The 16886-nt window shown below is 34.4% G+C and overlaps 1 protein-coding gene across 1 annotated transcript in view; it reads right to left on the minus strand.

The window, feature by feature from the left end:
• The window catches only part of LOC132048711 (wall-associated receptor kinase 2-like), a gene marked incomplete at its 5' end in the record, with an annotated part of 98085 nt that overhangs the window by 2584 nt on the left and 78615 nt on the right, over window positions 1-16886 (minus strand). Inside the window, one exon of the mRNA XM_059439407.1 lies at window positions 42-212. Coding sequence (XP_059295390.1) covers window positions 42-212 — 171 coding nt within the window. The remainder of the gene's footprint in view (window positions 1-41; window positions 213-16886) is intronic.

Raw genomic sequence — 16886 nt, forward strand, 5'->3', positions numbered from 1 at the left:
AGTATCTTAATTTGGTTATGAAAGTCTTCCAAGATATTTACCTATAGAGAACTTGATCCATGGAAACTCAGAGTAGGGAGCAATACAACCACGACCATCCTTTTTGCCATCACCAGTATATCCATTAGGACAAGAACAATTATAACTCCCCGGGGTGTTTGTGCAGCTCTTTTCACACGAATTGATATTTGGGTCAGCACATTCATCGATATCTGGCAACCAAATAAATAAATAAATTATAATATTAACTCATTAGTATTTTACTACAAGTTTAATTTTTATACACGACAATGTATTTTTTTTATACAATCAGTTATCTTACAACAAAAATGAGTTATTTTAAATTAGAAGGCATAAAATTTCTTTCTTTCTTTATTAACGACATTTCTAGTCAAATATCACATTGTTACGCCCCGTAACTTAGAACTAAGGTTGGACGCGTATCATTAGAGTTTTAGTAGAAAATTTGAGAGTTCTGCGAAAATGGTCAACAGGCCTAATTCGGGCACCCCTAACCCCTTGATTAGTTGAGAGATTGGAAAAGGTTTCTGAATGAAAGTTATAGTACGTGGAAATAACTTTCCATCCATATAAAGATCAGACCGAACGAAGATTGGAGCAAGAAGTTATGAGCGTCACAGAAACGCACAGAGTGGCAGGCCACCCCCATTGGCCACGCGTTGCGGGCCCAGAGCAGGTAAACCTGCTCTCTGACCAAAGTCCGAATGAGGTCCCGCATTCGGCGTGGGGCGTTGGCCACGCAACGCGCATAGGTCGGATTTTCTGGTCAGATTTCGGGTTTTTGCGTTTTGACTTATATTTTAGCTTGGGGTTCATTCCTTAACACCCCTATTCATGAAAAATCATTGTAAGGCAAGAAAGAACAAGTTCCAAGCCTCAAGAACCCTTCAAGGTAAGCTCTATGATGATTTTAGATTGATTTCAAGTCTCTAATCTCTTTCTAACTTGAGTAAATCCTTCTAATCGATAGAGTTGTGATTGGAACATCATTGTTGAGCAAAGAAACCCTAGAACTTGAATTCAAGAGGATTGAACTTCAAAAAGGTAATCCTTTTACTCCCTAATCATTTAAAGTTGTGAATTGATGAGTTATTGGGAGAATAGTAAATGAGTTTGCTAAGTGAATCATATGAACTATGCAAGGGTTCCAGATTTTTGACTTGAGATTGTTGTAATCGTATGGGTGATGAAAAATAGTGTTTGTTATATCTATTTGGTATTGTAGAATCACCTAGATGTAATAGAATGAAAATTGGGTGAAGAAAACACCATTAATAAGTGCCATGAAGCTTTAGGCTCATAAGGTGGTTGATAAAATGCCTATGTGACTAAAACATGAGCATTAGTGCTATTATTGGTTCCTCTTGATATATATATTGTCATAGATTATCATTGAAAGAGGCTACGAACATTTTGATACGCTTAAAAGGCCAGAGTCAAAGTGTGTGAGGCTAACTCTCTAGGTTTGGGAATGTTTATGATTCTCCATGCGTCTCATTCTTTATAATTGAGCCTGAGCTTGAGTCAGTGATAAGTCCTGTGTCATAGCATTTTCAACTTGCATAGTCTGAGTTTGTTCCTGAGCTTTGTTGGTCCGTGGAGGATCTGTAAGAGGCTTACCCATCTATTGCACGTTGGCTCTCTTATTCCCCTGGCCTCCTTGCTTCCGATTTGCTTTCTGAGGTTCAGCTGGCTTGTTTTTTGGAGGTCGTTAATCTCTACAAACATGTCCATTGGTTAAACAAGTTTTGCAATACCAAGATCTCCAGCCATAGATGACCGTTTGTACGAAAATTCGACCACATGGATCATCAATCTCAATCTCTTCAGGCATCTCTTGTGTCACATCAATATCAACCAGAACCCTCGCTTACGATACCCTACTCAGCTTCTTTTTATCCTCATCCGCGAAGATAGGATTGCCTAGTCGACTTGCTACCTTGCTAAGAGTCACATCTTCCTAACAATTGAGCGGTAAGTTAGGGAATCTAACCCACAAAGGCATAGTCCTTGGGTATTCTTGCTGAAAATCAAAATTAGGTGTCCACTCCTTGATGATTAAGGGCATACTGTTTATCGTGTAAGGTCCCGAGTACAAGATCTCATTTCTTTCATGAATACTCAGAAATTTAACAATATAGAAACCTTCTTCATGATGGAAGATCTCAGGTTTACCTACGTTCTTCCATGTTCGAGCAATATAGTTGCTCATATAAGTGTAGTTAGGTGTGTCCCCGATGACATATAGGACTAAGGCATTCGTCCAATCCTCAGTTTACTGAGCTACCTCGGAATGATCAAGTTTTCCATCAAGAACTACAGGCGGTATGAAGGTAAGAGCTTTATCGCCAGTCGATTCTGAGAGAACAATTTTGACCATGTCTTAGGAGGTTCCTCTTGTCCGATAAGCTCTTTGCCTAAATCGAGCTTCCTTTTGGGCCTTCACCATTTTCCCAGTCAATTTGGGCCAGATAGTTTCCTATTGCTTCATCTCCTTTGCATTAGATTTCAGCCCAAATTCCAGTAATCCCGACCAGGGGCGGAGCCAGTAAGGCTAAGGGGTTCATCCGAACTCCTTCGACGAAAAATTACACTGTATATACAGGAAAGATTTATTTTTTAATGTATATATAGTAGATGTTAAACACTCTTGGCTTCTTTGTTTGTCTACTTCTTTATATTTTTAATCCCTTAATTAAAATTCTGGTTTCACCACTGATCCCAACCCAGTTGCATTTATTGCATATTACTCTGCTACCCACTACTAGGGACCGTCGAACCTGGTTCTTTCACTCTCGTCCCTTGCGTCACCGCCGGTGTGTTCTGCCTCACGATTGCAGGAGTTTGCATCCCTTTATTCAGTAACCCACTTCCGCTCGCCGATGTCCCAACAATAGGATTCTTTCCACTGCCCATCGCTAGCATTTGATTAGGAGTTTTGAGCGTAGCACTAGGTTTACCCTTGTGCACAATCATCTCTCTCCATCATCGAGCTGATCTTTTCTCGGTCTTCCTCTTCCACGTTTCACCATGGTTTGCTCGGAGGTGCACATTAGTAAAAATGCTTTTATTTTGTCACAAAATATAACAAGAAACAACTTTATTACTAACTTACTTTATGGATATGAATTAAATTATAAAAATATTTTATATTTCAATTATTTGTTGATAATATCTGGGCAAGTTCCTAGATAGGGTTGGACTCATAGATGGCTCGTCCTTTTATGGGAAGGGTAAGGAGTCTTATTAACTGTGTCGTGTGGGTTTCAGGACTCACTGATTTATGAAAAGTTCGTGTTTCTATTATACTCTAGTTGTTTAGAACAGTCCTGAAACTCCCAGCTTTTTCTCCTATTTTGGTGTTTCAGATTTATGGTATTACCACGCTTTCTGCACCTGCTAGAGGTAACACTAAATTCAGTCGCGTACATGTGTATTTATGTTATGTATTTTGGTATTAAAGTCTAAGACCGAATACTCTCTCCATTCCACACTTTATGTGACATTACATTACTATTTGGAGAGAAAAAGTTAAAAATTCTATGTCAAAATTTAGTAGGCTTTTGGCCATAGAAATCAAAAACTTTTTCACTTTTTTTGGAATTTTAGAGTTGGGAGTGGGAGTTGGAGGTGTGTTTGGCCATAATTTTTGCAAATAGTATTTTTTTGTTGAAATGTACTTGTTTTGGTTGTGAAAAAGTTAAAAACTTGAAAAACAAGTTTTTCTCGTTTTTCAAATTCTAAATACAACTTGAGTTGTATTTGAATTTTTGGCCAAAATTTTTTTAAAAAAAGTGAAAAAACTTTCAAAAAAGTGAATAATTCTTATGGCCAAAACGGGTCCTTTTTTGTAGTATTGAAAATCAATTTAATCTCATACGACGAAAAGTAGTAATAATATAATTAAATAAAAGTCTTCCTTGTATTTAAAAATATAAATATATATATATGACAGAGTAATTATATTTAGTTCCTACCTTGGCACCCCAGAGTGAGATAAGGATTGCCCTCATAACCTTTGAAAATCAGTGTTTGAATCAACACATTCGCTATTTCCCCTGCAAGCATAGTCCTTACTCGTCGAAGCGTCAATGCACGTAAGACTTCCAATGGCCCAATCGAGCACAACGGGCACACTAGCCATAGTCCTCTTTAGAAAATTAGGATCACTCAGATCGTGTAGGCCTCGGAAATGGAAGCGCTCTGCCTCGCCCAAAAATGCATACCCGCATTGATTAAACGAACAAACATCAGTATGGTTTCTTCTTGTGGTAAACATGGTTATGTTATAGTATTTCAAGCCCTTGGGTGTTCGTACCTGGCAGCAGCCTTTGCCCGTACATTCTCCTTCCACCACATCATGATAAAGCGGGGGTTGCATACTCTAAGTTAAACCCCTTTATTTTTTTTTGGCGCGGAGAAACTTACTAGTTTTGCGATCCCGGGCCAAGGGACATTTCCGGTGGAGTTGTAACATATATATATTCGGTGATATTATGTGTCGGATATGTCGTAGACCTCAATGTTTCCTGCGAGGAGTTTTTCAGAACCATCATTAGAAATGTTGCAATATAACTCAAATCCCGAATCAAAGGCGCAACCTGAGCCAATACCAATACCAAATGGGTATGGAACCGTAACGTTCCCACACTGCTTAGCGCATCCTGGTTTTGTGATTTTGGCACCTTTAGTGATGGTGTGCGGCGTTGGCATTAATTTGGTAGTTTGGGCCGTGGCTAATGTTAGTAGTAGCAGCAGACAAGCGTAAATACAAGCAATTTGGAAAGGAAGCAAAATGATTTGTTTTGGGCCCATGGTGTTAAGAGTTTCCAAAATGATGCAAACGCTAGCCAGTTCGACCAAATGATATTCCATATTAGTAATCAAATGCAAAGACTTGGGGTCAGTCATGCCAATGGGGCCCACTTCACCACTGGTTCAGAATAGTCAAGAGGGACGACCTTGACTCCTATCTCTGTGGATAAGAGGATTCTGCGAACCAAATTAAAGGCAAGATTATAAACACGAGTCTTGAAAATTTGTCATATTCTCATGTACGAGCCAAAATTTAATTAACAAGTTTTGCGTGAAAAAGAATCTCAATCATCTCCATATATAGGACACAAAATGTAAGAAAAAAGACTAGCTAGCTAGTAAATATTCCTTGGGGTGACTACCTCGAACAGGGGCGGATCTATGTAGTGGCGTGGGAGTCTTACAGAAGAATAGTCGTGTAATCTATGTATGCGTCTGTATATATCTATAGGAAAAGGTATAAATAATAAGTATGCCACCCGGAGTAAAAATGTAGCCCATGGTGCCGGTGGTTAGGCACCACCTTTTCCGCCCCAAGAGATGCCAGTTCGAATCCTGCTGGTGTCTTTCCTTTCCTTCCTTTTTTTTTTTTTTTTTTTTTTTGCCTGACACGTAACGTGATATCCTTAACATATGAACAAGGCTTTTTGTTTATCTTCTCTCAACTTGTACCATCTTTCTTCCTTTTTATTTTAACCATAATAAATCACCTAAAATCTTCTCCTCTCTCTTCGTCAAAATTTTAGTAAAATTTTTCCCTGCTACCCAACTTCTCTCCCGTTGCTGTTCTTATCTTTAATTTTCATATTAATTTATTTTATTTAAATGGTTTAACACAATACAAAAGAAAAGGCTATGTTGAGTTTTGGTTCACGCTGATTTAAAGAGAAATTTTCTTTATGTTGTCCTTCATCTCAATTTATGTAAGGCGGATTTCAGAGATTCAATTGAAGTCTTACTTTTTGACTGCAATTTTTTTCATGTATCTTTTAAATATTTTGAATTATCCATTATATTGACTATAGTACCTTTTTCCGAGTTCATGGTCAAACTAAAAGATTTGAACCTCGAAATCTAAAACGCATAAATTGGACAACTTGTAAGCTTGAGTTTATATAATATTTGGAATAATATTTAGCTATGTAACTCAAATCAATAACCCGAACCGCAATTCAAAGTTGATCAAACCGATCAAATGCTTACTTTATTTGGACCATATAAATTAAAATACGTCTACATTTATATCAAAGTGGCACCCGAAACCTCCAAATTCTAAATCCGCCTCTGACCTCGAAAAATGACCTAATTACAGAAGAATAATGGCATCGTACTAAACATCATTTTTTAAGGTCTTGCTATAACCCTAGATAATTGATACATCTAACCATTTGAACTTGAAAGGTGACGGAAACGACACATAAGTAATAGTTTGTCAGTGCAATTACGTTCCTAGTACTTCATCAACAAGGTTGCGCTGAACTATCCAAAAAGGTTGAAATATATCCTTCATCCATCATTAGGCTAAAAATATCCCTCCATTCTTTTACTTCCTTATCTTTAACTAGCCCAATGGTCAACATTGAATTCTAAAAAAGGAAAAAGGGTCAAATATACTCCTCTACTTTGTTTTATTAGGTAACTTTACCCTTCGTTAGCAAAAGTGGACAAAAATACCCCTGCCGTTTATAAACTTCACACTTATACCTCCATTTGGATGGAAACCCCCAAATCCTTTTAAATTACCCGATTTCAAAAAAATTACCCACTTCCGACCCGCCTATCATCATCATCTTCATCAAGCTTCTTTCATGGAGAAAAAAAAAAAAAAAAAAAAAAGCAAAAACACACACCCAAATGATAAACCCCAAAATCCATTTCACCTTAGTAATGCTAACAAGATTACATGTAATCTTAACTTTATTGAAGGCCTGAAATATCTAGACTCGACGCGATTAGGCTAAGGTAGGTGCAGTTTTTGAATGCAATCAAGTAGAAGTGTCTGCATAATCAGTCAGTGAATTTGAGAGTATATCCCCTTACTACAGGATCATTCATAAACATGATATTGAATTTTTTTTTTCTCCCTTCAGGTGAATTGCCTACATAATAAAAAATTGTGCACGGTAGTTTGATTTTGTAAATCTCCCTGGTAGCAGGAGACCTCATATTTTTATCAGTTCACTTGAAAAATAATAACAAGAATAAGAAATTCTCATCTTGATAGATGCACGAGGTGAAGACAAGACATTCTATCTGGGAGAAAATGTAGCAATTCTTATATGTCAATTTCAGGGTTAATTCTCCAAAATTGTTCTTGTTACATTTAGTACTGAAAATTAGTAATTATTCTGTCATGAGTATTTTAGATCTATTTCCCATTATATAAGAGTTTGATTAAGGTGAAATGGATTTTGGGGTTTGTCATTTGGGTGTGTGTTTTTGCTTCTTCTTTTTTTTTTTTTTTTTTCCATGAAAGAAGCTTGATGAAGATGATGATGATGATAGGCGGGTCGGGTCAGGGCGGGTTGGAAGTGGGTAATTTTTTTGAAATCCGCCAATTTAAGAGAATTTGGGGGTTTCCATCCAAATGAGGGTATAAGTGCGAGGTTTATAAACGGCAGGGGTATTTTTTAAAAACTTTTATTTAACGGAAAAAGTTCACAATAAAATAAAGTAGAGGGGTATATTTGACCCTTTTTCCCTTTAAAAAATGTTTATCAAATCCAACATTTTTTTTTGTTAAAAAGATATTTCGGATCAAGGGCTATTGACCCGACGGTGCTCCGTTGGTTCATTTAGTGGATCCACACCCCAAAAACAAGATCCTAATGAGCAGCAACTTCGAGGAAGATAGCATTGGGACATGCTATTTCCTATGTATGGTGACGCGTGTATCATGCCAGAGTTTGTTCAAAAAACGAATACACGTGGGTGGGTCTTTTTAGTGGGTCAGGTATTTTAATTTTGACTAATAAGAAGTTGTCATGTGGAATTTAAATCAACATTTTTAAAAATTTAATGTTGACCTATCGTTAAAGATCATAAGTGAGCCAAAAAGGTGAGTGGAGAAGTATTTTTAGCCCCAATAGCTGAATGAAAGGTATACTTAAACCTTTTTGGATAGTTCAGGAGCATTTTTTGAACTACAACACTACCTATTTTCCTATTAATAACATGCAAATTGTAAAGTTGCAGATTTGGCTCCTTTACCATTTACTCAAGTTCTTATTAGATGAATGACACATATCCCATTTTAAAATGAATGGTGTAAATTATATCAACTAAACTAATTAGGGTCTTAACCATAATTAAAGTCATAAATATTTTCAAATATTTCTCGCCAAAGAATTGGCAACCCGCGATTCTAGCAATTTAATTAGTGAAGGATGCAGTAATTAGTCTTTTATTAATGACAGCATTCAGCAGAACTTGACCCCTCTAAAGTTTGAACTTTTATATTTAGAATTTCCTTTTATCCACTTATATATATATATATATATATATATATATATTGATAGAACCTACGGGTTCACCGTTGCCTAGTTCACAGCCTGAGAGTTTTGTGTACCGTTGCCTAGTTCACAGCCTGAGAGTTTTACTCAAAACAGTCTAGGGGACTTGGTCCCTGAACTATTCTCACAAGTAATAATAGAAAGTAAATGAGGCAAGATATTTACGTGAAAAACTCATTGCTCAAGAGATTAAAAACCACGACCTACCTAGTAGGATTTCCAACTTCACTAAACTGAGCAATGTTCAAGTTACAACCTCTAGCAACCTAGGAATTAAACTCTTAATTCCTCTCCTTTACAAATGCTCTATTTGTAAGCAACTCTCGACTACCTCTAGCCAAGCAAACTAATACACCTTGCCTTCACTCAGACAAATGTACCACTCAGAAGGTTAAGCGGGTGAATAGTCCATGAACAGCTTCTGAGGATTTAAACTAATACATCTAGACTAATTCTAGCCTAGTATACCTCCCAGAACTTGTAAAGATAACCTTCTTACAAGCAATCCCCTTGGAATTCAAACACCTACAAACAACTTCTTAAAGAGAAGAGTAGGTTTACGATTTATAGAATAAAGAAACAAAGACTCACAACCTAAGGACTTAAAGCATCTTCAATTCGGGGATGCGGTCCTTTGGCATTGAGGCTTGTTATTAAATACCTTGATAGGGGTGGTGGAAGGCAGCTTGAGAAAAATATATCTTTTTGAATTTGCAAGTGTTAGGTCAAACAATTCCCAACATGTTGTATATATATGAGACCAAAATAGAGAGCGTGTAAGAAACGTGGATATGGATGGTGACTTTCCAAGGACTAGTAGCTCTAAAGCACACATACTGTTGTCTTAACTGCCGTTTTGAAATCATACAAATGACTTTTACCATTTGTAATGTTTCATATAGTGCTCGGGGGATATTATTAGGAACTAGGTCTTTGATGTGTTTGTCAAATCATCAAAACTACAACATCTCATAACTCATCATATATATCTATATTATTTAAAAATATGAATATAAATGTTGGTTGACCAAAATATCCTTTAAATATTGAACAACTTTTATACCCTTAAGAAAATCTAATCCTATTTTTATACAAAACAAAACTTACTATCCTATTTCTACTAGGAACATTACTTACATACGTTAGGAATATTATTATCCAATTACTACTAGGTACTTTATGCAAAAAAAATATTACAGGAATGAAATCACGTTATTTTTTAATTTATTTTATTTTATTTTTGAGGAAATTGATCTCCTTTTCTTTTTCAATTTGAATTGTACTCCCAACTTAATTTATTATGGGAGTCAAATACTTCTATAGAACAACCCAGTATTCCACATTCTTCATTGTAAACTTTTTAAGGAATATTAAATTTTAAGCTTCGGTACTGCTTCAGAAAGAAGATAAGAAAATTCAGCAAACTTCTCGAAAGGTATTATTTCTTCCCATTAGATCTTCGAACTCTTTGTTACTATCGGTTAGACATTCTAATCCTTTGTTACTATTTATTAATATATATTTACTACTAGCACATGTTGCCTCTTCTCATTAAAAATTATTATTTTTTCTTTAAATAAACTGAATAACCGTATTAGATAATAAGAATCAATTCATATTTAGAATAGATATTATTTTGCAGTTTTTTTTTTAACGTTATTACAGGTATTTTGAGATAATATAGCATAAACCCCCAAAATAAATTGCGTTAACACACCCAAAAAGATAGGGTCATGTGTTCTGAGATTTTCATTATCAAGAAATAATTTAAGACTCATATACTTTAAATTGCTAACAACTATTTAATGACAACAACTATAAGGAAGTAACTGGTATATGATCTGCTAGCCAATTACTAATTTGATTATTATTTGATTGATTCATTAAATATTATTGTTTCAAGTAGCTTATCGGTAGAGAAAATAAAAGAGTGCTTTTAAAAGTTCCTACAAAATCTGAGAACTCATCTTTTAAGGCTCTAACAAACTATGTAAAATTTAGATATTAGGTGACCACATGACCACATGCACGTAAATTAATTAATTTAACAATCGATGAGGGGTATTCGTGCATCGCGCGAATGTAGAGACTAGTGTGTGTGTGTATATATATATATATATATATCTTTGATCTCGATCTTGTTATTTCATGCAAATAAATTTTGGAATTTGTTTTTATTCGTTATGGTATAGTAATAGAATGCTATTTTAAGTGGTAGTGATTGTTTTCAAAGTGTTTCTATTTGAGTAAGAGACGGATTTAGAATTTGAATTTTATGAGTTCAATCTTTTAAAATTCTTATGTTGAACCCCTTGTATTTTAAAAGTTATGGGTTCATATCTACTATTTATTGCAATTTCAATAAATTTTTACACATAAATTTGAACTCTGTGTCGAAAGTTGGGGGTTCAATACTACATACGTCCCTGATTTGAGATTTTGGTGATTTCCAAAAGGGCAAAGGGTCAAATTTACCCTTCAAGTATGGTTTATAATTTAAATGTGCTATCTGTTAAAGTTTGAGATCAAATTTGCCCTTCCCATTAAGGTACTTGATAAATTTGCCCTTATATAGATGGAAGTGTGACTTGGACTCCACAACACAAAAAAATTAGTCATGTCAAATCCACGTAGGCACCACATAGGCTCTCATCCCCAATTATTTTAACCCGTAACATTTTGAAAACACCTAAGTTCCTAACTAAAATCAGGCAAGCCAATAGTATGATCCAAAATTCTATTAGTCCCATAATCATTGGAATTAGGACAACCAACAATACAAATAACAGGCAAATTCTCACTGTATGCACCAGCAATAGCATTAAGCACACTTAATCCCCTACAGTAAACGTCACCACACATGCTCTAACCTCTTTCGCACATGCGTACCCATTAGCTGCATACCCAGCATTCAACTCGTTACAACAGCCGATCAAATTCAGCTCCGGCTCGGCTATTAAATGATCCAATCAAGTCAAGTTGAAGTCACCAGGAACTGAAAACACGTCATTTACGCCTATTTGTACTAGACGCCGAGCCAAATGCCGACCCAGTGTTTCAACTCCGCATGGTGAGCTTGCTAGAACTGAAGCTGAATGAGCTGTGGAGCCAATTACATTGTTACCCTCCATTTCTGAAACTTTTTCAAGAAAATTGATTTGGGATTATGGGTTTTGAAGATGATAAGCAGTTTATATATAATTGCTTCTTAATTGTTATAGTCTGGGTGATGGTTTTGAAGACAATGGGCAAGAAAAGACTACAACTGTACACTTGTACACTGCAAGAAAAGAATATTGTAATAAGGTTTTTTTTTTTTTTTTTGGAGAGTGATTGATGGATTATTCAAATGATTCTTTTTTGGGTTGATCTAACGGAGAGTGCAAATTTGATCTTAAACTTTAACGGAGGATAAATTTAAACTATAAACCATACTTAGAGGGTAAATTTGATCCTTTGCCCTTTCCAAAAGGATAACATTTTGAGAATGTTTTGGGCAAAAACAAGAAACAAATTAAACTACCGAATGTGACGGTCTATCGAAATTAATAACCAATTTGTTCAATATCTAATAAGAGAAGTTTTTTTTAATTTATTAGCGTGAAAGTTGAAACCATCCTAGTTCAATGATACATAAATAAAAAAGTAGATGAAAACCAAGTTTAAATATATAAGTTTTAAAATTTGGAAGGGTTAAATGCTAGATATAACAAATGAATCAGTTTGTGACTTAAAATAATCAACCTTATCTAGTCTTAGCCTAACTAAGGACTAGTTTGGTTAGAAAACAAGTTATCCCAGGATTCGTTCTCCCGAGATTGTTATTCCGCCCTCAATATAGGATAAAATAACATTATAATTCCAGGATAACTTTAATTCCAGGATAACTAACTCTAGGATTAGTTATCCTGGGATTTTATTCCAACCAAACGTGGGATAAGGCGGCACAAGATTTTTATCCGTGAATATTTTTGCTTATCCATCGTACCAAAAGAGCCCTAAGAGAATTATTCAGGTACGTAAAAGAAGCACCTGTCGATGGAAAATACTTATCCCCACGGTGCACGCACCTATTCCAAGTAATTTTTTCTTTACTTGAGTATAGTTTTGATGTAAGCAACGAGTGCGAATAAAATAATATCTTGGGCGATATTGAAGAGCTTACAAACAGGCTGATAAGGGATTAAAGTTGTATAAGGAGGGATATAAAATTCACCCAACAACCATGAGTGTGACGCACTAAAATATCTTTTGATTTTTGTGGTTTTAAACTTGTTATGTAAGATATTTAAATTATCAAATTACTTAATATATAAAGAAGCACTCTTCTTAGAATAGATCAAAAAAAAAAAAAAACACTTAGATTGGGACAAAAGAAATACAATGCATTTAAATCAGCATGGATGATTTTCGCAGTTAAAGCATGATTCAGTTTTAAATCAAAATTGTTATTTGCGAAGACTTTATTTAGTCTTCAGGTCAGGGGCAGAGCTAGCTCCTCGGGCATGGGTTTGGCCGAACCCAGTAGCTTTTGTTTGAACTATATATTTGTATTAAATTTTTTATCAAATATGTACAAATTATTAATTAAAAATCCAGTAATTTTAAAGAATTAGAATCCCGAACCTATAAGATTTAAATCCTGACTCTGCCTCTGCTTTTGATAGTCTCTTCCCATTGGTTGTTGCGGAGTAGCAGTAGTAGAGAAAAGACTTCAGCAATGTACAAAACGAAAAAATGAGAAAAGACTTTTGTACGAGTAGATAAGCCTGTTAATAGGTTGGGACCGGCCCGGACCGGCAACCGGTTAGAAAATAGGCCGGTTTTAGGTCAAAAAATTGAAATCAGCCACCGGTTACCGGTTAACCAGTTCCAAAGTTGGAAACCGGAATCGGCCGGTTCTAAACATGAAAAAAAGCTTTGTTTTTTGTCTTTTGTATAGTATATATATTATAGTATTTCTTAGTATATTGTAGGCATATTTATATATGTTATATAAGTTTATAACTAAAGTTTATATATATATATATATATATATATATATATATATATATATGTTTAAGTTATATGTATTATAACTTTAAGTTATTTATATGTTAAGTTTTTTCTAAGTTTATAACTTTCTATTTATAACTTAAGTATAATTATACTAGATATACCTAAAATATACTAAGAATATGCTTATAATATAAATATACTTAAGTTATAAAATAGAAATTTATAAATGTAGAAAAACTTAACTTATATGCTTACCTACTTATAATTAATATATATATATATATATATATATATATATATATATATATGTTTAAGTTATGTGTATTATAACTTAAGTTATTTTCCAAGTATATAACTTTCTATTTTTTAATTTAAGTAGATGTATATATTATAAGTATATTCTTAGTATATTTTAGGTATATTCCTAACTTAATATAAGTAAAAATATGAACACAAGTAAATAGAAGAAAGCTCAATGAGCCATATATTTTATTCATTCTTGGATAACATTTATTTGCAAGTTGTAGTTTTTTTTAACTTGCAAATAATACATGAGTTGCAAAAAAGTAGTACAAGAATAAAATCAAAAAGTGTCAATCATTTGGCTAATATTATTATATTCGGTCATTGAGATATCTTCAAAGTCTTTCATTTGGTCTACTCCACTTACGATTAAATCTTCAATCTCTTCCTCTTTGCCTTCCACTGCTTCTAAGTTTTGGTTGCGTCGCTCCGATCTAATCCAATTGCGAATGCAAACTAGTACTTGCAAGCTAAATCCAGATAATGAGTGTCTATGGTCTCCAATTTGTTGTCTTTCTTGGCTAAATGCACTCTCCGAAGCCACGGTTGATATTTGAACAGTAAGGATATCTCGAGCCATTATTGAAAGTATCAGATGACTCGCCTTGTATTTCTTCCACCATGCTAAGACATCCAAATCATCTAGTTGGTTGATATTCACATTTGGATGCATCAAATAAAGGTGATATTCATCAAAGTTTGCATTATGAGAAGGAGTTGGATGTGAATGTAAAACTTTTAAATTCAACAAACCCCACAAGCCCTTTTTGCTACTTTGAGAAGTAGTAAGGCGTGGAGCAACGGGTGTAGCACTTTCTTTCAAAGTAGAATAATGACTAAAAACTTTTCTAAACTCGGCATCAACTGCGAGCTCGGCGTCATGTGAAGATGGTTCAACTCCCTTGTCAATTTCTAAATATGTATAAATTTCACCAACCAATCCTCTAGTATAAAACATTTTAAAACAAGGATTTAAAAGAGAACCCAATATTAATAAAGTTGGGATGAAAAAAAATACTTCTTAAATTTTGTTGTCATAGAAAAAATAGCCGCTTGATAACCGGATTTATCTTTATACTTATATAAAACTCTAGCTATTTCTGTTAAGTAGGCTAAAATTTCGGTTACCGTGGAATAGAATTCTCTAGAAAAAGCAAGAGTTGCATTATAAATTTTTTGTAAAAGTTCAATACATTCCTTAACATCTTCCCATTCATTAATATTTATCCAATCATCACTATCCATATTAAAATGGTTGTGAACTTGTTGTATCGGAATCCTATAATCATATGCTTGTTGTAACATAATGTAAGTGTAGTTCCACCTAGTGTAAACTTAAATTTTTCTAAGTCTAATGCCATTTTGCACACAAGAATTCTTAAAATCTCTCATTTTTTGCTTATTAGCATTACAAAAAATAAAAGCAACCGCATTTCTAACTTTTTGAATAGAATCTTTAAAATAGTCAAGACCATCTCTAACAATCAAATTTAAAATGGGACAACTACATCTCACATGAAAGATATTTTTTAGCGGAGGGATTAATTCCCTTTTTAAAAGACCAACCTCCTTTATATTATTAGAAGCATTATCTAAAACAATACAAAGTGTTTTTCTAAAAATGTTAAAAAATTTCATAATAGTTGACATTGAATCCGCTAAAAATTGTCCGTCATGATGACCTTTCCCTTCATCATATAAAAAAGCTATAATTCTTTTTTGCATCACTCAATTATCATCAACCCAATGACATGTAATAGCAAAAAAATCTAACTTGTTAAGACTAAGACCCAAATCGGCGGTAAGAGAAACACTACAATTTAAAGAATTAAATACATGGCGCAAATAAAATCTATATATTTTTTTTATATATAAATCTATAATATCCGATCTACAAGTACTTCTAGGAATACCCTCAAAAAATGGATTATAACAACGTTGAATATAAGTAATAAACCCCAAACCCGAAGGAAAGGAAAATGGCAGAGCATCAAAAGCAATCATTTTCGTTATTTCTATATGATCTTTTTTCTTGTCATAGCTAAAAATTTTACCGGTTCGTGGGTCTATTGTTTGTTGAATACCCCCCACATTTGAACCCGTTTTCTCTCCCCAAACATCCCTATGTCTAGATCTAATATGACCCGTTAGTGACCCCGTTCCACCATCCTTACTAGTTCGTTGCCTAAAAACAAATTCTTTTTTACATATATTACATATAGCTACTTGTCTTTCCTTATCTTTAGTCATAATTTACCAAATTCTAGCGGTTGGCCTACGAGTTTTTGGCGGTTTGTCTTGTGTATGTGATTGTGCGAGATGCGCCATCTCTGTGGGATTTTCGGGGGGTTGTGTTTCATCATCATCAATTTCATTAAAAGTGCCGGTATAGTGTTGCATTACCTCATGATCTAAAAGTGGATTATTTCCACCAATATCAATACCTAAATTAGGTGTTTCGTTCACAAATGTTTCCTCATTAAACCCACCCCTAACAATACCACTACTACCGCCACCACGTCTCACTCTCTTCGACATTATTAAATAGCAATAATTTAAATCACACACAAATAAATCACAAAAAAAAAAATTGCAACAAATTAAATTGCTAGAATTAAATTGTGTAAACTAAATAGCGAAAAATAAAGATAGAGTTAGAACGAAGGTACCAAATTGCCGGACTAATTTCCACCAAAGTGAAGGCGACTAGAATTGCAAATCCACCAAAGCTTTGGAGCTACTTCGGATTGTTGCAAAATCACCAACTCCACCAACAATTTTTTTTATTATTGCAAAATTAATAATTGAAACTAGAATAAAACTTTATAATATTTAATTGAGAGAAATTTAAAGTGGCTAATTGTTGCAAAGTAGCTATAATAGAGAGAAATTGAGAGAAAGAGAAAAATGAATTGGTGTGGATTAAAATTAGAAATGGAGAGAGGTTTATATAGGGGTGGGGGATGGGTTAAAGTGTATAAAAAAAAAGAAGTTTTGTGTGTGTGTGTGGGGGGGGGGGGGGGGTTTGGAGGCTAAAATGGCCGTTGGCAACAAAAAATCCGTTTTGCAAAATCATTGTTTGGAGCTATTGGCGGCACGTTTTTTGCAAAATGGACCGTTGCCCAAATGATCCCATCACACTTGCGACATTATTAAAAAAAAAAAAAAAAAAAAAAAAAAAAATTTTGATCGGTTAACCGTTTTTAAGCGGCGGTTTGATTAAGCGGTTAATTGGTC

Source organism: Lycium ferocissimum, chromosome 3, assembly GCF_029784015.1.
Source record: "Lycium ferocissimum isolate CSIRO_LF1 chromosome 3, AGI_CSIRO_Lferr_CH_V1, whole genome shotgun sequence".
NCBI classification, from domain to species: domain Eukaryota; kingdom Viridiplantae; phylum Streptophyta; class Magnoliopsida; order Solanales; family Solanaceae; genus Lycium; species Lycium ferocissimum.